At 40.6% G+C, this 21496-nt stretch overlaps 1 protein-coding gene across 1 annotated transcript in view; it reads left to right on the forward strand.

The window, feature by feature from the left end:
- The first annotated feature begins 418 nt into the window (after window positions 1–418).
- chsy1 (chondroitin sulfate synthase 1) overlaps window positions 419–21496 on the forward strand; it is a 43881-nt gene continuing 22803 nt past the window's right edge. Inside the window, exons 1-2 of the mRNA XM_079462663.1 lie at window positions 419–1095; window positions 3545–4040. Of these exons, the coding sequence (XP_079318789.1) occupies window positions 791–1095; window positions 3545–4040 (801 nt within the window). The 5' untranslated portion in view covers window positions 419–790. The remainder of the gene's footprint in view (window positions 1096–3544; window positions 4041–21496) is intronic.

Here is a 21496-nt window from a genome sequence, read left to right on the forward strand (position 1 = left end):
AAAAGTCGAAACGAAATCAAATACTTTTTATCAGAAATAACTCTAAAAAAATAACATACTTCAGACATTTCCTCTTTTTATATATTACAGTATGAATCGACATGTTTATTTAGATTAATCGAACATTTGATTCAACTATTTTGAAACACGTTATGATTTATTCGACGTTTTTTTATGACGAGTGACTAATACTAAAATCGCATCGCTGTACGGTCAGCGCATTTTATCAACGTTTTTCGTCAATTCGCATGAATTTACAACCGTAAAACTATTATTAAAGACGTGTGTTCAATCCTATCGTACAGTCAGAGAGGAAAAACGCGACGCTTTCCCCCCGCCTACAGCGCGACGTCACGCTCTCCGTCCAATCGGGATCAGGCTACGGCGCCTCAAGCGGGTCAGAAAGCCTCTCGCGGTCAAACCGCAGACGCGTTCGCTCAATGGCGAGGTAAACGGCGACGAGGAGGATGCAGCCGCGATCCGTTACACGACCGACTGTTAAATCCCCGCGACTAACCGTCGACTGAGGCTCGAAAGCGACCTTCGTAAATCCGGCCATGACTCGCGCGGAGCGGATATTCGGCGATTAGATGGCAGTGGGTGGTGATATATGGGGACTGGAGCGATGCAACGTAAGCAGACGGCGGCGGCGGTAAACGGCGATTGGCAGCGGTGACCATGCTCGGACCCGAACCCAGCGTTCTGGACGGGACTGCTGCTTCTACTGGCGTTTAAACACACGTCTCGAAGACGAATTAAAGAGCCCAAGACTCGGGTCGGAGGTGCGAACATGGCAGGCAGAAGTCGGAGGTCTTGGTTTAGCGTACTGCTGGGTCTGGTGGTCGGGTTCACCCTTGCGTCCAGGCTCATCTTGCCCCGGGCCAGCGAGCTGAAGAAAGCGGGACAGAAGCGGAGGGCGAGCGGCGGCGCGGGCGGCTGCGGAGGAGCGATGATGATGATGATGAAGAAGCAGCACGGAGGGCTGCTGGTGCCCGCCACGGAGAAGCCGTCGGTGTCCCGCTCCGGCAGTTTCCTGTTCGTGGGCGTCATGACCGCGCAGAAGTACCTGAACAACCGCGCCGTGGCCGCATATAGGTAATACAAAAATCACCATGGGAACCGTGTTGAAATGAACAATAGAAAGCATCGCAGTGCATTGGTGTCAATGGTTACAGTGGGAATCTCTGCGGGTGATGCGTTGGGTGGGATGTTACCCGGTGGGTCATTTTTGGGTTGCCATGGTTCATTTCTGGAAGGATTTGGAGACAGTTCTGCTGAGACCAGCATTTTATTTGAGGTGTTAAATCGCCAGTCATTTCTTGCCAGCGAGTTTATATTTTGGTGAATGGCCAGGATGACCCTTGCTGGAGAAGCCTGACGTTGTATTTCTTGTGAATGTGTGTCTGTCTGTAATCCTTTCGAACGATTGGCGATATTTATTTGCATTCATGCAACCTCGGTGGAACACGAAAGAAAATATTTTGTGTTCACGCAATGGAAATATGAGGGGGGCGCGATAAATATCGGTATCGGCCGATAAATTGACATTTTTAAAGTTCTCGCTATCGACCGATAATAACATGAAGGCCGTTATATTCAATAATTTCCTCTGGTTAAAGTACTTCATCTGCGATCTGCTCGCAGTTCAAAAACGGTACAGTACTGTATCTTTCTGTCGTGATCATTCACTAGCTGCTATTAGCAAAGCACTGTTGATGTAGATCAAGTATTTATGAATGTGTGAATTATAGGACGCATGTTGCTTGAATACGACCGCTGTCTGTCTTGAGACCTATTGAAAACATTTCCCTGGAAGAGAACATCTATAATATGTTTATTAAATAAACCAGAAAAGTTTGAAGGTTAAAGAATCTTTAACTAGCGAAAAGTAGGCAGATTTTTCAAGGGTTACCTTGTTTTCTGCTGTGAATGTTTTCAAACAAAAGCAGTCGTCCACTTTCTGCCTTTTGTTTCAGTCTTAGGGAATTTTTTATTCATATTTAGATACTGTATGGCGGCCAATAAATCTGTTATCGACTTCTAATGTTAAAGAATGATCGGTTATCGGCAAAAAAGGTACATATCGGTACGGAACGGAAGTCAATGGGGTTGAGTGTTGTTTGGTTATCAGCCTTTCTCAAAATTTCTTCTCTTGTGCTCTGCGGAAGAAATAAAGTCGTAACGGGTTGAAATGACACGAGGGTGAGATGAGAGAATGATGTCATACTGCTCACCCTGGTTTGCAGTTTGAGATGGCGTTCTATTAAAAGTGCACTAATTAAATTGCACGGGCGACTAAGAAATGCTGAAGAGAGCTCATCCTCCGTTCTTCTGTATAGAAGAGATTGCCAAATTCGTTTGGATGCGTGTGTGTGTGTCTGTGTGTGAAGATGTCAATGTCAGGTCGACACCGTGTCTTAACTGCAGACGTGTGCAAAAGGTTAACATGCGTATCATTGGATTTCCCTTTTGCTGGAAGCGGGATTTTGGTACAATTAGGTGTTGGCGAGAAGAACAGACGTTATCTGAACACGCAATGCTGCCTTTTCACATGTTGTCCGGACAGGAATGTTGCATTAAATGCATCTGTAATGCTTGACTGCACAGAGTAGATTTGATTCTGATTTATTCAGTTTTGCCAAGAAGGGTCACAGCAGCATGGAGCTTATGGCATTCTTTCACTTTATATCCTTTTGTCAACTGCATTTGGATTATTGATTTGTTCACATTTTTTGTTACTAGTAAATCAGTTTATGAATCATTTTATTGCCGGGTGATGTTATTCTTTGTCCTTGTAAACATTTCATCATTTCCTGTTTTTATAGTTGTTTCTACTATTTGTATGCATTTAGTGAAAACTGAATACAAAAACAAATAAATAGATTACTTGTTGTGAATAAAACACTTTGTTTCAGAATTCGATTGAAAGGGAATATTTCAGTCTTGGTTCGTGCCTTAATTTTGAATAATAATTCGTGAAATTTTTGTTTTCATATCTTGCCATTAAATAATTGATACAATTGAACACGATCAGACATATTATTTGTATTTGTGCTAAAATTAATAATAGGGGATGTCTGATAATATGAGACGTATACAAAACTGAATCGATTGGAGTTATTTAGGGCTGTGCAATTAATCCAAACTTTATGTAAATTGTCAATTTTGGCCTTCAACAATTACAAAAACAAAAGAATCGAGGTACAACGATTATTGTGCAGCATTCCGTTTTGCTCTTTTCTTGTGATATAAATCCACCTTTCCTTTACAGCGCTACAGCTGTGCTATCTCTTTACATTTATACATTAAAAAAATTATAATTGTAATCTGTCGTTTCGAAAATAACAGTGATAATGATTTTTGTCACAACCGAGCCGCCTTATATTTATCCAAAAAATCCCAAACATGTTATTTACAGAAGATGTTTATTATCTGTCAATAAGGTTGTTGAACTGGTCTGATACAGACAATCTCAGGTCACAGAGTAAAACAGTTTAACGGAAGAACATCACACATCTATTTTTCTGCCTTATCTTTTGCGTAGGACCTGGGCCAAAACCGTTCCCGGCAAAGTGGAGTTTTTCTCCAGCGAGGGTTCCGACACGTCGATCCCCATCCCCATCGTGGCGCTGCAGAACGTGGACGACTCGTACCCTCCGCAGAAGAAGTCCTTCATGATGCTCAAGTACATGCACGACCACTACCTGGACCAGTACGAGTGGTTCATGCGAGCCGACGACGACGTCTACATCAAAAGCGAGAAGCTGGAGAGCTTCCTGAGGAGTCTGAACAGCAGCGAGGCCATCTTTCTAGGCCAGACGGGCATGGGCGCCCGCGACGAACTGGGCAAGCTGGCGTTGGAGCCCGGGGAGAACTTCTGCATGGGCGGCCCTGGCGTCATCATGAGCCGGGAGGTGCTGCGCAGGATGGTGCCACACATCCGCCAGTGTCTGCAGGAGATGTACACCACACACGAGGATGTGGAGGTGGGCCGCTGCGTGCGACGTTTCGCCGGCGTGCAGTGCGTCTGGTCCTATGAGGTAAATGTGACGTGTGATGTTGAAGTCAGATTTATGAAGGTTATGGACCCGCTTTTCTTTCATGCTTGAAGATGATTATGGTGGGATAACATGCTCGGGGCGAACGGTGACCTTTCCCATAATTATCAGTGTCCTCTATTGCCTCCAGGGTACGGGTTTATAATGCACGTTGTTTAAAAATCAGCGATCGTTCAAAGAGCTGCAATTTTCAGGCTGGTAAATTATAGGTTGGCTGTCAGTAGAAAGGCCTCTCCAGTGCTTTGATCCATCTAAAGAGTTCAGCCATACCTGAGCAGACATCAGAGCTGGATGACAGTGTAATAATGTTGTGCGTTTCAGCTGTACAGGGTTGTTTTCTTCACATCGGCTCTTTATAAAGGTTTTGAGTCATAGGAAATGAAGCTTTGGACGCTGCCATTTTGAGAGAGGCTGACCTTTGGACCTTAGATGAGTCATCAGCTCTCTACGAGATGAAGTGTGATGGTTTCTTACATTCGCGAAAACACGCTATAAAACGCTTTCAAAAGCATGCCAAACCAACAGGTGTTGGCCAATCAGAGGCCTGGAATCTGATGTCAAACAAAGTAGATAATGGCACGCATTCCAACGTCAAACGCTAAATCTCCGTCTACACGACAACACTGAAACCAGAGTTTCTATAAATCTTCTCCCTGGCAGGAGTTTTTAAAAAAGTTCAGTTCGGTGAGTACTATGTTTGCGTGTGGACGAACGGCCAATCCGTATTGAAAACATACCCGTGCTTGTGTGGACAGGTAAACATCTCCAAACCTGTCAAGAGCATCAAAAGAAGTCTATTTTAGGACTTTTGTGGCACAGATCGTCTCCAAGTTGTCATTACCGTAATGTGTTTTTTTACACTTGAATTTTTGTGTAATTCCTATTTTTTCATTCTCGCTTCAACTCTTGCTGTCTGTTATACAATAAAACCTGTATTTAAATGAGTAATATGCATGGCTAAAACGAATGTTATCATTTTCCACATACCCTGCATCTTTGTTTTTATCTTTGCTCCGCGCAGATTTGTTACAAAGCTCATCACTCTGAAAAGCGAGGTTTGCTATGATTGGCCAGTTAACCAGTGCATAGTGATTGGTCGAATACTGCAAGCGTGTGATGGAAATGTAACGCCTCTTTCCATATTTGGAAATATCAGGTTCCAAAGCAATTTTACTGACAGGTACACCCTCCTTACGCGCGTCTACATTTGGACGGTCAAATCATACCACGAAACTGACGTAGATTTGAGGCATTTCCGACACTTAAATTTTTGCTATTTTACATGTCTAATACATTCATGGGCAACTTATAACACACCAAAGACACAGAAAAACACACATTCGTGCCATATGACCCCTATTTAAACATTTAGCATGCGTTCCATTTCATTTAAGGGAATTAAAATAAAATAACTTTCAGTATTTTTTGTTTATTGTAATGTGGTTGTTAAAATGAATCGCTATTGATAATCAAAGTAATTACACAACATTACGGTAATGTGTCAATTTAGGTATTGTGCTCAATTGTCAATGAACTGATGCATCTTCTGTTTAGTTTAGGGAAAACATTCGCTTCATTTGATTTTGATTACGGGGTGAAATGGAAGATTATGAAGATGTTTACTATGGAAAAGGGAGCGGAAACCATGGAAGATTATTTATGTTTGATCTGGATATTTCTGCAGGGTTTTATGTTTTATCTGGATTTCCTTTGTGTCTATTCATTTGCCACAATTGGCTTTGAGAGGTGCATTTTTCGCTAACATCTTCAATAAGTCTTTGTGTACCGTTTAGTCTGCTACTATCATCCATCAAGGCAAGATTATCTCTCTTTTCCATCCATTCCACTTGCACGAGCCATACGCATAATTCGTCATCGCTTGTTTTCACAAATTCGCCAAAATGGAAAATGAAAGGGGTTGGAAAGTTATCAGAGGTGTTGGATGAATCTTTTCGGGCTTGTGGAATGGGGCGGAATTGGCAGCTTTAATGAGTCTCCGCTGTGACTGGGGCCGCTGGGATTTTTATGTGCATTTGATGTGTACTTTAATTACAGCCGTGCCGGATTAGCTAGAGACGGCACAGCTGGGCAACCTGCTATTAATGTTGGCACATTTAGCCTTGTGTTCTTTATGGAAACAGCAGAGACCTACTGCACGGCACGTCTGAACACGTCCAATAAGGGCCTTGTAAAGTGACCTCAAAGACCTCACGGTTGAAAATGGCAGCCTATTACACTCTTAAATACTGATATTAAGCAATTTTGTCCTGTTGGAGCTTTTGAGACGTGTTTGTGTCTGTGGTGCTGGACAAATTCAGTTTGTTTATGGGCTAAGTGTAAACGGTCTAATTTGACCTCTGCCTTGGGTTCGGAGCGACACTTTTGTAAATACAGTTGTATATCAAATTCATATTCTAATAGTCACACTTTATTCTTTTTGTATATTTCCTTGAATCTGTTAAATGCATTGTGAGGGATTTCCCGAACCGTTCAATCACACAAACTTGTCCATTTTGATGCTCTTATCACTGAATATGGTTTATTAAAGTAATAAGCCCCAAGAATCAGTGGCTTTTCTAGGCTCATGGCTAGTCCCAGACTAAAATGAATGTGTGACCTGTCTTAACTCAATATAACTTGCCCAGAAATATCTTAAAATATATCAGTGCCATTGTTTTGTCTCAAGGTTCACACCAGTAATGTATTCTTCCAAGGCTTTTTTATAAAAGCGACATAAAAATCTTAATTTAACTAAGGCTTAGTCCTGGCTTAAGCTAAGTGTCTGTGAAACCGGGCGTTAACAAGTTGTTTGTTTGCCACTTAAAGGTACTGTAGGCCTGCACAGAAAGACACACATTACAAACGTCTTCGTTATTACAAACAAATGCGGCAATTAAGAGTGTGATAAAGTGGTAGTTCGACCCATTGAAGATCTGAAGCGAGAACAATGTTTGACGATGCTCATCCTGTTTCACGTCTTGTCGTGTGATTTTAAATGAACGTTTACATTCTGATTGATTTTGACAAGCTGTTGTTCACCCATTATTCAGTTGTCAGCCCATCTGTTTGCTGAAAACGGCTGTAAATGACAACCAAAGAATGGAAGCGCCAAGTTAGTATTGAGTTCCAAATTTGTTCCGTCTGCCATCTTGATTTATGGCGTGTGTCACTAAACTGTCAGTGTGGATTTATTTAGTCAAAGAATAATAGCCAATCCTTCTGCTTTGCAATTTTTGACTTTTGAAGTTTCTTTATCGTCACAGTTGGTGTGAAAGGGCCTTCATTTTTTTGTCATGTGAGGCCTCCGGTCATTGTGGTTTCTGTCACCACACTGCAGCGATGATGCGTCTTATTGGTTTCCTGTTCCAGTGATATGATAGTTGCACCTATCTGTGAATTCTCAATTCTGGATGCTGATTCACCTCTCTGCGCTTACTCGGCACATAACGTTAAGGCTGTGACTGCATGTGTGTGTCTGCTTTTACAGTCTAAGTATGCAAGGAAAACTCAAAGTGTATCCTAAAATGTACCTAAATACTTTCTTATTGGCATAGTTCACCCAAAAATGAAAATCCGTATCTCACATTCCTCTTGTATGACAGCGTGTAGATAAGATATCATTTTTTTTCTGGTCAGACGTTTACAGGAAGTCAAACTCCCACACACACATTCTGTTCTTCGAGGCCTCGCAAACAACTGCCTGTAGTCGTGTCTATTTGTTGCCCCACAGCGAGGGCAGGAATTATCCAGCCAGTGCAGTCCGGTATTTTGTGGGTATTTTCATGGAATCTTTTTTTGGACATTTATATGAGATGGGTCATTATTGCGCTCCGTTATAGTATTTTGAGGATCGGAGGCAACTCTTCATAAAAGCACGAATAGTGTCTCGGCTCTATATTTTGCAGCTATGTTTAACCCATGTAATGGTAAAACAATTCTTAGATTTTTGCACATTTTTATGTGTTGTTGTGGCGTTGTAATGATGGATGGATTGCTCCTTGGAATGCTCAGAATGTGTGAGATAATGTACCTTGTTTTGGCCAACTTTTAACATTTTTCTTCACAGATAATTGAGCTTAATCTAGTGCTTGTATTGCCTTGTATACAACAGCACTAGGAGCGCTGCCGCTGTTGGTGTTCACAACGCACATAAAAATAGACAAATAAATAAAAAGTAAAACATCTGTATGGGCAGGTGGGGCAGTGTCCCTCCACAATATTACTCCACAGAAATATAGAACTGTATATAAACTGAATCTAATTTGTTAACTCAAAATGTGTTGTGAATTCAACAAAAAAGATTCGGGGCTCCTTTGTCCTTTTAAGTTATTAAATTAGACGAATATACGCAGAATTTTAGTGCTTTGCTGCCGCAGATAGGTTAGCAATATAATGAACAAGCAGGGCAGAGACATCCACTGAGCATGCCCACTTAAAACCGCATCATTTTTGTCTCTCCGAAAACAGTTAATTAAATTAACAGTTTAAATGAACTGCTTGAAAGCGCCCCATGATTCTCCAATGTAAATCTGTGGCGAGAAATGGAAGTGCAGCCTGGTCTGATCCGCATTCGTAAAGTGTTCAGTGTGTCAGTCTGCAGGAGTTCAGCAACTGAATCAGATCAACACAGCAAGTGAAGCAAATCTTCTTGAAGGTAATGATAAATCAAGTAATGAAATTGACCATGGTTTTATTATAGTAAAAGTCCTTTAACACTGTTTTTGGTAGACTGATTGCCATTAATTCAGTTTAAAGCGTTATTTCACAGGCAATACAATATTTCCACATGTTTTACTCACACACAAGGCATCCTGACTGAATATGACTCTCTTTTTGAAGAATAATGCAGTTGGAGTTATAATACCAGGTATATTTTTTCTTCCATTTAGCAGAATGGGAGTGAACGGGGGACAATTTTTTGAAGCTCCAAAAAGTACATCCATCAATCAAAGAAGGGCTTGACACGGCTCCGTGTCTTAACATAAAGTTGATGTGAGCGTTCCAAATCTGTCACTTTTGACTTCTTTAGCCCTGGGTAGTAGGTAGTTGTCCATGTAGACAGCACGGCAACTCACCCAGGTCTATAACCGAGCAATTGACTATTTGCTTCTATGAGTGGGATTTTTATTTGACCGTTTAAAGTTACAGCGTCATCCATTCATATCTTTGCTTTCTTGTGGTTTATATTAGTTTCCAATTCCCCCACAATTCAGACGCAATTGGGTTCACCAGGACTGCGTGACCTGGATTAATACTCCGTAATCAGGCTTTACAAGTTGTGAAGATGACACCCGAGCATCTTCACCTTCAGAATGAAAGGTCTGAGGGTGGTTCTCTCCTAGCAGCAGTGTGCCGTGTATGTGGTGAACCTCGTGTATTTTCAGACATCCGGTGGCAGCTGGACTGTTATTCTGTTTCTCCTCAGCGCACCCTCGTAAAATGCAAGAACTGTTGTTGGAGTAAGCACATACATGTTTACTAGCTTTATTCAAAAATAAACACAAACAAACACAAACTTCTCTGCATGTCAATTAAATCGATTGAAATGAAAGAAGAGGGAATAACGGAGGACACTTCGCCAGCTGTTTGCGCGCATTTCAGAAAATGTGCTTTATGAGTTTACTGTGTTGGTTTTAAACGGAAACAGCTTCCAGGAAATAAAAAAATCTCTTATTTTACGGGCAATGTCGTCGAAGGTAAAATTTAGAATAAACGTTGGTTTGTTCATCACAGCACATCCATTTTTGTTAAAGCTTTTGAAAATGAGCGTAACACTTTTAGTCCGGCACGTTGAGGGAGTTTTGGCATTTACTCCAGGAAACGGTCTCAGTATGTCCTTACCCCCTCTGGGTCCACCGGACGTTATTCAGGGTTTACAGAGAGACTCAAGCTGTGTCTTCACTTGCCTGCGGGGTTATCATTCTGCACTTGATCATTTTCTAGTCTGAACGGCTCTTTTTATTGTCATGCAGTAACGATATCTCCATCATTCATGTCGCGTCATCCTTGCCCACGTGATTTCTGTGTAAAAAGCTTTTGTGAAGTACAATAATTATTTTTAAAATAAATAGTTGGATATTTGCACTAACGCTCAACATTAAATGTTTTGTCTATACTCTGCGCTATTCATATGTTCATGGCGCATGTTATTCAAAAGAAACAAATGATTATCTGTGCATTCTTGCTTTAAAGTCCCAGTGAAATTTCTAATCTGAAGATGCACTTCCTGTAATGACTATCCATCTTAAATGACGTATGTTAGACGGCTTGGGCGGGGCATCCGTTAACTCCTCCCTTTCAACTGTCAGTCTGCTGGCAGTTCAATTTCAAAATGAAACGGCTGCTTTTATGCATCCAATCAAATCGCAGAGAAAGACAAAAAGCCACGCCGAGCATTGTTCTCATTAGAAATCCAGTTTCACTCGGAAATACCCCAAAATTCGGAAATAAAAACAATCATTCAGTTCATGGTGAGTTTAAATGTAAGACTCGCTCCCCCTGTGAAATTACATCACAAAATCCTCCCACGTTTTCAGCTCCTCCCCTCCAACCACCTGGCTTTGTTCTGTTATGTAATTGCTGCTTTTTGATAGTCCAATTCATTCTTGATGGTTAAAATCAAGTCCATAATTTTTTCTGCAAACTATTTTACTTCTTTGTAATGGGATTGGGATGTTTTTCAAAGTAAATAAGTTCAATGAGTAATAATTCTTTAAGAGGAAAGGACTTTTAATCGTCAGAATTCACTGGATTTTGAAATGTCAGCATTCAGAGCCAAAATGCACATTTGGAGTATTTCATGGAATGGCTGAAAGATGTCTCCTTGAAACGAGGTCGTATTTATTTGAGTTGGAAACTGAAAGGTGATGTGAAACTGAAGGTTAAGTTCACATTTGAGTGCATCTTAACATAACGGCACTGCTTCTACAGAATTTGTCATTATTTACTTTCTATTATTGCTCTAGCTTTTTATATTAACCACTTTAATGCTTTTATTTCTGTTTTTATTATTCTATTTCATTTGTTTTATTTATTTTTAAAAACCTTAAATAAATAACAAATACTTTGTTTGATGTTTTCTAGTTTGTATGAAGGTCTGTGTGATGTCTTGACTTTATTATACAAGTTAAAAGTCCCCGTATGCTGGAGTAAAACGGTGAATCAGGATTGGTTGTTGTTTTTAGCGCGTGGCACCAGCTAATGAAAATCATCAGCTTCTGTTTTCTTCAGCATCTGTTGACCCTCTGCACGTCTCACCCCACACGCTGTCTCTCTCTCTTTCGTTTCCATGGCCAAACTCTCAAACAAGAGCGTCTTTGTGGCACTGGCCTACCCGCTACTTTCCCTCACTAGTGTACTTTACCTCTTAAGCGCTAACCTTGTGTCTTTCGTTTCAGGTTTTTCTGTCCTTTAATCAGGGGTGGAGGTCAAAAGAGAAACGTGTACATGGAGTCATAAACTGATATAATACACAACCTGATTCGAGATAAAAACGTCACGCGATTGGCTGTTTTTGCACCGGAGTCTAATATACGACGATTGAGGTCATGCTTGGTTTTGATTGGACGCCTGGAGGAATGAGTTATTTCACATTTCACTGTTGTTACGTTTATTAATTAGTATTTTTCTTAAAGCTTTTTGGACGGGTAGTGCACTTCTCAAAACCAAAACGTCAGTGTTTTATGCCAAAACCGGTAAAAAAATCATCGTTATTTTCGATGGCAAAGCAAAAGGAATGATTAACCACACCGCTTCATGTGGAAAAAGATGAAATAGAAACATAAATATTATGATGTTTTTCAGTGAAGTTAACATTTCTTGAAATGTGCTTTGCTTCTAAAATATACGTTTCTGATTCTTTTGCAAATCAGAACGATTTCGATCTGTTTTGTATAGTAAAATACTGCATAACTTCACTGTATTACTTATACATCATGTGTAAATACATGCACATTTATCATCTTATTGTCCAGCCCAAATATACTGGCTTAACCAATGGCACAAGTGTTGGGCGGGATTACCTGTTTGTCCAAGGAGTGGTGGACGAGGTGTCATTTAACATTTCCGCTTGTAAGTGTGCATTTTTACAAATTGTGTTTTCGGTCTACAGAAGCGTTGAATATGGCTCGTCGTATATATAGACAATCGCTAAACTTGACTTTGTGTCATTCGGTGGTCCCGTCGGTTCTCTCTCTCACAGTGAGTTCAGTGTTTGGTGATTCAGGAATGCTGAGAGGAAATGAGCCGATGGCTGTTAGCTGACGACAGATTGACTTCACTTTACTTCCTCAATTATGAACTTGACGCTGATGTGAAAATGTGACCTACACATCATGTGCGGCAACAATACAGGTTGACCTTAGTAGAGGGATTTATTTTGACGTGAATGTTAACGGTAATAGACGTTCTATCCGGCCAATAAAAGCGTTTAAAAACAACAACATCCATATTGCTGCACAATATTGAAGACAAACGCAAAAAACGCTTTCTATACATCGTGTAGCTCCAGAAGTTTCTGTACTCTTTATATTTGGGCCAGAAACCTATTGTATTTGTTAGTTTTATTAGGTTTCTCGTCCTAGGTTTTTCGCTTGTCTGGAACCAAACCGATTCAGATGACTTCTGTGGAGTGTGAATATCAATAATTATCGAAAAAAAGTTGAAATTTCCTTCCAAGGTTGCTTAGGGGCATCAAAATAAAAAAATAGGCGGGGCCTATTACATTTTAAATGGGCATAACTCAATAACTATATGAGATTTCATCATGGGGCTTGAAACATATGTGAAGACCATCACTCTGAGGTCACAAACCTAAGGCCGCGGCGTTTGGACACTAGGTGGCGCTAAAACAGTAAAAATGGCGTAATTGACCTGTTTTTGGTTGCAAAAACAATTGTGTATCACGTGACATTTGACATATACTCAAACTATTTACATCATATGATAGCTCTTCTCATTTTGAACAACTTTGCCTCTGGAACCACTTTCGTGAGTTATCAAAAACCTACTTTCGCGAACTAGTCCTTGCTTTTTCGACCGATCGGAACCAAACCAAAGCAGATGACTTCTGTGGAGTGTGAATGTCAATAACTATCGAAAAAAAGTTGAAATTTCCTTTCAAGGTCGATAAGGGACGCACGCCAAAAGTTCTAAATAGGCGGAGCCTTTTACATTAAAATGGCCATAACTAAAGAACTAGCTCCGAGGTCACCTACTAAAGGCAGCGCCTTTTGGCCACTAGTTCTCTTCATTCTGAACAATCTTGACGCTTTAGACTGCTCTAACCCGGGAATCGCTGCTTGCAGCTATGTTTCTATTTGTATTGAAGAATATTGAAAATCTCTTTTGTTTCTGTAATACAGTGGTTTTGTTTTTTGAGGAACTTGTGTAACATGACTTGTGTAATGACACAATGTCGTTTGTTCTGAAACAGGCATTGGTTTGAACAGCCCTGTGGTTTTAAGAGTTTGTCTGAGAGGAAGTATCGGTAGATTATACTTTTTAATCATCTGCTTTATCACGATTCTCAATATCTCATGCTCATGTAGAAATGCAATAGCCAGGCCTCATCTCTGGTTTATTTGTACGGATGGCTTTGGTCAATAAAGTACTTCTGGTGTTGGTTTGTTAGCTGTGTTCACAGATATTTCTTGCTGTTTGACACCTTGTTTTAGAGGAAGCCATTGGAAGCCGCCTTTTCCTCCGCCGGCTTTATTAAGTCCTGCCGCTTTATCAGAACTCGGCCCGGAGCTGCAGCTTCATGTTTGGGCGAGTTTATATTTCTCTTTGGTTCTTTTTCTGCATTGTTCGGTCAGAGATCGACTAAACTTCTGATACGGCTTTGCCGAAGTTTATCTTGCCATTTCCATAGTTTATCCAAAGACGCAAGTCACAACCAAAGCAAATAAATAAGGCCGTTGTACTCTTTTGGGGTTTTATAACTCGCATTAGAGATTCAACAGGGTCATTAATATTTGTTTGTGTTTTGCTTTTCAAAATGGTTCATTCAATGGTATAAAGGAGAAATTATTATTCCATGTGTATTTTGGTCTGTCTTTAGCTCATATTTAATGTGAAGCCTAATATGTGAAGGGTTTAATTCTAGTGAAAGTTTTTATCGTTGTTCATACACATATCGAGCTGAAGTCATGGCTAAAACCATAGTTCATTTATGGTTAGTGTGGCTTATGATTATGAGAAGTTTCACAAACTAAGTCATATATGCTTATCCACCTTATTTGTAGTTTCCGTCTTTAAACTACAAACACGTTCAATTAATGCTTATTTTAATCATTTTATTAAGATTTCTTTGGGAATGAGCGCCATTGAGCTAGTAAAACCCCTGTTCCCGAGTCCCAGCACTGGACTATTTGGATCACGTCTGACCTGTTGAGGACCAGACAGGGTCAGACAGAAGAATGTGAACAAAAGATCCGAGCGATCCGGCCAGTTTAGAGAAAGTCAAGCAGGACGCAGAGAAAATACAAACGAGATGGATGTCACGCCAGACAGGTGAAACGGACAATCTAAGAGATGAGAAAGAAGCAGAAAGTGAGGGATCTTAAAGCAGGAGAAGGAAAAAAAGAGGCTCCGTGGAGATGCTGAGGTCAGCACGTCTCAGTGTTTGTCCATGTTTAGTTGCGCTCCCGGTCACTCCCTCTTCCTCTTTTAGAAATCGTCTGCTTCTCCAGCTGAATGCTAGGTTAATAAACCATCTCAACAGTACATTTTCTTTTTTTTCAGGTCTACTTAAACTTGGAGTATTTTTAAGAAAGTAATATTTTATAAAAATTAGTAAAATTCTTCTCATATTACTAGCACATTAACCACCTTCACTAAATTAAATAATATTCGAATTCTATAAAAAAAGTAATCGTGATTTTGTGGTCAAATATGGGTTAACAATATGGTGTTAAAACGTATTCAAGTTAACCAGACTTTTATTTTGACGGGCCGCTGCATTACGTGTGCAGTTCACGCAACCGAACCTTTTATACAGACACGCAGTCACCCAGTCGTGAATTAGGCCATTGCATTCACTTCTTTATAAATGGTCGCTATCCATGGCCACAAAAGGTTTGTATGGGTGTCATCTTGCCTGGGATTAAGCTGGTGAGGGGATCAGGAAAGATTGGATTAGCTTTTAAAGGGTAGAAGCGAAGCTCGATGATGGTTTGATTCCTACTGTATCTACATTGAAACCGATCTGTTTGTAAAAGCCGTTGCCGCGTTTCACAGCGGTAGGCTTGAGGAACACTGTGATCTGGATCTGCTTTAAAGGCCACAAAGCCTCAGGAAATAAGACTACGGATCGGATTACTACCAAATCTAATGTGCTTCTTGGCTCGCTCTACTAGCATAGAGAACTATAATCACCTTTACTCTGCACCGTCGAGGTCATTCCCATGCCAGAGAAAACGAGTTTCTGTTTGTTTGTTTGTTTTTCTTTATGCATGGCAGACATTTGAGCAAAGACACGCAAGATAATAATTTTTCTGGAAGTGCCCTGCTTCCTTCAAAAATTCTAATTAATTTGAAGCAGGTGAAACCCATTAGTTTCGGGATTAAATATTCTTACATGTGGAGCCTGGCTACCACTGCTGGCTGTGCAAACAGCTCACATTCATACTCTTATTTTTCTGACACAAAAATAAATATGTTCTGCGCTTACTTTGGGTTTCCGAATAAATTTTTCGTAAAACCACACGTATCAGATATTCGTCGTCTTCAAAGAGCCTTGCATGATTTCAGAATATTAGTGGGTACATACCGTCCTGTATCTCCCCAATCTCTGAAAGTTTCGCTGGCAAAGTCTCAGACTTTCACTCATGTCTTCCAAGTCTCCCGCTTTTAGCGCAGTCAGGCTTTGCCAAGTTACTCATCCTGCTTGTCTCTTTTTCGGCTTTAACAGTCTCCTTTCATTCCTGGGCAGCCTTGTTAAGAGTACGTTTAGGAGTTGCATAAAAAGGTCCGGTGGCTTTTCTTCCCTGGCGCTCATGCCCCAGAGACTGACTGGCAATGGCGATGTGTTGGCACATCTTTGTGGGTATAAGACCGGCATCTTACTGGCACACCCCAACCACAGCCTCATTTCTCCCGTCTTCCATTGCGTATGTCTTGCTTAGTTGACAGAATTTAGTTTCTTACAAGTGAGAAACCGAAAAGGAGGATGGAGTGCCCTTAATGCCCTTTGCAATGCCCTACTTCTACATGTCTAAAAGTGTCTAATGCAATGCTGGAAATGTTGGGCAACTTTAAGCATGGAGTTCTGATATTTTAAGAGGTGCTGTAGAACGTTGTAGCCAGTGGTTGTGAGTTTTAAGAGGGTTTGAGGAGCAGGCTATGTTATAGGGCCATTAAAGTTTTGGCAGAGTTCCCGCCAGTGGCAGCTCAGCTCCCTGTGTACCTACAGAAGTGTAGCTGAAATACTGCAGTCATTCAATTACTGATGTTTGTCACACTCTGCATTGTGATGGAGCTTTAAACTTGATGACTTGAGGCTTTGCCTTTTTGCTGAATGATTTATTGCTAGTTACATGGTAGAAAGCTCCGCAGGTTCTGCAAAATTGGAACCGAAGTCATTCACAAGAAAGTTTATTTGAAGTGGTTATTTAATTCAACTGTTTTGCTATTACTACAAACGCGTTTTATTATTAATATATTGTATTATACACTTTCCTTTACTTAAATTTTTTAGGCAGCTTGCCATTTTGACAGATTTCCCACAGAGTGTGTCTGGAGACACAGTCGAAGGTCTTTAACCAATTGGCGTCCACATTTATTTTGCATAGTATGCAGAATACTCTGTGTGTTTGGAGGATAATTTAGTGCAGATTGTGGTAAAAGGCGAGCAATCCTCCTGCTGTCTTATGACTAACTCCAAATCAGTCACTTACTGAGATCGTCAATAGAGCGAGAGCTGTAAAATGCAAATGTGCCGCATTGAGTGCTGCTTCCCAGCGGGAGCGTTACATGCCCGCGTCCACCTGCATGCTGATCTAATAGGCAGAGATTGTTCTGTTTAAATCTGTCGACGACGGGTCGAGCGCCAGCCGGGCTGTGACAGTGATGGAGGGGGCTGACTTCTCACTCGATCTGTACATCTGTGGGACGATGCAGCCAGTCAGGCAACATCTGGCGCCCGGTGGCGGCAGAAGAACATGCGGATGAGGGGATGTGTTGTTATCTGCGGCACGTATGTGTGGGTGGGTGTGCTGCCATCTGTGTGTGTGTTGTGGAAAACAAAGTCAGCCCTTCAGAGTCGGGATTGGAGTGAACTCTCGGAGGAGAGTGAATTAGAGAGTGGTGACATCCTGCTCAGGTTTTCTTTCAGCTATGTATGGAGGTGTGAGACTGACAGTCTGTTGAGAGTCACGACGGTCAGAAAGTGTGCTAGCAGTTCACCAGCAAAGCCCTGAGAGCCTTTGTTTTTCCAGATCTTTCTTGTCTTCCTGCTGCTCCAGTCTCCTCATTCCTTCATCCTCTCAATCTCTCATGTGTGTTGCTGTTGGACAAACACAAAAGAGTTCAATTCGATTGGATAGCGAGACCGGATGCTCATTAGCATAAAACCGTGGAAGCTCTTTGTGCTGCCCCCCTACCGTACTTTCCCTTGATGTATTTTTAATGTCTTTATTGTTTTTAAATGTTTAAATGCCAATGTTTATATGTGTTTTGCTAACCCTCATGTTGAAATGCTTAAGGCTGGTCCCTGACTTAAATGAATGTTCGAGCGGTCTCAACTGAAAATAACGTGCCCTAACATGTCTTAAAATGTGTCAGTGCTATTGTTTTGTGTAAAGGTGCACAAAAGTAACGTTTCTTGCTAAAGCATTTTAAAAAAAGTGACTTAAATATCCTAATCCAACTAAGGCACAGTCCTTGTTTAAGCTAAACCTTGTCTGTGAAACCGGGCCTAAGAGTTTTAGTAAACCTGCAGGAACTTTCTTTCTTCGGTCTGATCTTACTAGTACGGTCGGTTGTCAGTTCGAAGGGTCCTTGTAATCCTAAAGCAACATTATGTTTTCTTTGCCTACTTGGTGGAATCAAGATATCTAAAATAAAGACTCTAACATTTCCTTTCAATAATAAACAGTTAAGTCTTCGCTTCCGTCGCTGGCTTGCATTTGTACCATCCCTCACATGATCAAAAGTGGCTACGTACAGACTATAAAGGCAAGCTTGTCTAAAGCCTCCGTGGGAGTGGATAATTCAGTTATAAAAAGGAGGAACATTAAATAAAGGGTAATTCTAGGTGAATCATTTTCTCTTTGGCCTTTGAGCGACGCTCATCTTCTGCAATATTTTATATTTAGATTCCATGAGGAAAAAAGGGCTGATGGTACTGCTAGGATAATGCAGCCAGGTTTTATAATCCGCTATTAATATGTCTATAGGACACCAGTTCCCAGAGTCTTGATTAAAAGGTTCAAGAATGTGAATTTGTGAATAGCTGCTTGGAGTTTAACAAGTGACGCATGTAGACCAATCCGATTCAGTAACTAAATAAATGAACTAAATGTAGCATTGGTAACCATTTTATTTTGTGTATTCTCTTCACATTTCTTCAGTTCAAGTCCCCATGTGTGCAGCTGCCTGTTTCATATTAAGACCGACTTTTTTGACGTTGTGGCATTTCAAGGGCGATGTGTGGTGTCTTTGCTCCATATAATATGGGACTTCCTTGAAATTCCTACTTGCTGGCATGTTAAAAAAGAGCTTTCACCAATGACAATGGCATTTTGAAGACGAGCTTTTAGAGTACTTGTCGAATTCAAGTGTGAATCTTTCCCACATTTGGGAAACCTCTGCATTGTGTCCACTTCACAATATATAAGATGGAGTTTTTTGCAGTCATTTTAATTACACTTATGCAGAATTACATCTCAGTCTTGTTGGCAGCTTGATTGTAATGACCATCATGTGGATTTGATTCTAGAGATTGTGTACCACTTTACTGCTTAAGCTCATCTTAAAATCATCTACTTTAGGGCTGCAAGATTTCAAAACAACTGAACAGAGAGTGATTCTTTCCAAGAATGAATGTAAAACAAGATGTTAGTTTTCTGATATTTAGTTTTTAAATATGTGACCCTGGACAACAAAACCAGTCTTGAGGGTAATTTTTTTAAATTGAGATTTATACATCAACTGAAAGCTGATAAATAAGCGTTCCATCGATATGTGGTTTGTTAGAATCGGACAATATGTGGCCGAGCTACAACAAATATTTGAAATTCTGAAATCTGTAGGTGCAAAAATCAACTATAAAGTAGTCTAAATCAAGTCCTCAGCATAGCATATTACTCACAAAAGTTAAGTTGTAATCTATGGTAGTACATTTCCAAAATATATTCATGGAACATGATCTTTACTTAATGTCCTAATGATTTCCTTCATTAATGATATCCTTAAAATGTTGGCATGCTGCTTAAGACTGGTTGTGTGATCCAGGGTCACATATATTTGAATACAATATATTCCACACATGGTGTGGGGAGAGTCACAAGTACTTGGTTTAACAAGTGTAATACTTAATGTTGGAATCCTTCCTATCCGTCAGTCCAGATGTTTGTGGGTCAGACGGCCGAAGTTTATCTTTAGGGCTGTCCTTTAGACGTCAGGAGCTTATGATGCTGTGTGTGACTTCCACTTGTCACGAGCGTGTGAATCTCAGCAGTGTAATTACCTTCGCAGCAGGATAAACACAAACCAGCGACAGCATTGTTCCACCTTTCTGTCGAATGTCCCGTATTCCGCAGCAGCATTCGTCCTGGAGAGGAGGGGGATCTCATTCCTTTTTTGGCACTGCGACAGATGGGCACTCCAATGTCCTACCTTAAAATATGCTTCAACATAGTGCCAGCTCTTTCAGCGATGAACGTTTTAGGAAAAAAATCATTTTTTCCTCATTTCCTCTGCAGTGTAGCTGAAATGTACAATTGTTCAGCCAAAATGAAAGTTCTTTCTCGTGTCATTTCAAACCCGTATGTTTCTTCTGCAGAACCCCGTTGACTTCCAATTGTATGGACACAAAACCAAGGAGACATTTCTCAAAATATCTTCTTTTGTGTTCAACTAAAAGAGTCATAAACAGGTTTACAACCACATGAGGGTGAATAAATGAGACTGATTGTTTGTTTTGGGTGATCTATACCTTTAAACTGAGCTTCGCCCGGTTTTGTGTACCCATTGTGCACCGTCGCAATTTATAAACCCGTGAACCATTGCTGAGGCCATTCGTCCATCAGTTTAAATGTTGCTTGGCTATGACATTGTTTGGTAGCAGTCGCTGTGTAACGGTTAAACTCTGGATCCTATTAAACAGGATTACTCCGTAAGAGTCTTACAGCACACAGGCTGTTCACCAGGTGTCTCTGCTATACAGACAGCTCAATTCACAATATAAGAACCAGTCGGAACAATTTCATCCCATTAGCCTCATTGTAATGCAACACACAGGCATCCATTAAGGTCTTCATGCTCCATCGACGTTTAGGTTCAGCTGGCCGGTGATCGTCCAAGTGTGAAAGATCGAAGCCTTTGTTTTTAAACATGCACTCAAGCATGTAAAAGAAAACATGACTTTGTCCGGCTCTTGCAATTCAGACCCGCTGGAAAAGTCTGGCACAGATTTATCACCGTCAATCCTCAGTCATTAGAGACACGAATCCATCTGTAGACACAAGACAGTCCATTTGTCTTAAGGTGATTCTCCCGAAATCTTGGTTTCCAAGATGACAATCCTTTTAGGCATTAAAAACAAGGCCTGACATGGGTAAAAGCATTCATTTTACGTTTCTCAAAACAACACAGAAATGTCATTTTAAGACATTAACGATGTCTTAAAATTTTAAATGTGGAAAGCTACCTGTATTGGTAATGATAGCAGGGCTCCAGACAAACAGATCAGTTAAAGAGCCATTGGCTCACATTGGCTCTTAAAAAACGAATTTGGCACCTGCTTTCGCATACTTTGTTATCCTGTTTTGTGTAAATCTTCCCTATTATAGGTTGGGCTCACATCGAGTTTTTCTTCCCTCATTAGCAGGGTCAAGCGGGATATACAGTCTTTTTTGTTTGTACCACACTAAACTTTGGGAAAAATCTGCAGAATTCCACAGAACCGTTTTAAACGTGTTTTTACACAAATGCTGCCGGTCTATGCATTTAAAGGCAGATGACAGCAGCTTTGGTTCTGCTTATTTAAAAAGAGGCAGAGAAGTGTTGTTGTTGATTCATGCAACTGAACTCTGAAAATGACTCTGAATTCATTTGAACCAACAGAAAAGGTGCATGTCAAGACCATATTTATATATTTTACTGCAAGAAAAAGCAGGCTATATATTTTATTGTATTATTACGAAAGGGCTTGTTACGTTATTATGTTGATTTTAGTTTGTAATAATGACTTCATTGCGCATGTTCACAACCTAAAG

This window comes from Barbatula barbatula (genome assembly GCF_947034865.1).
Source record: "Barbatula barbatula genome assembly, chromosome: 1".
NCBI classification, from domain to species: Eukaryota; Metazoa; Chordata; class Actinopteri; order Cypriniformes; family Nemacheilidae; genus Barbatula; species Barbatula barbatula.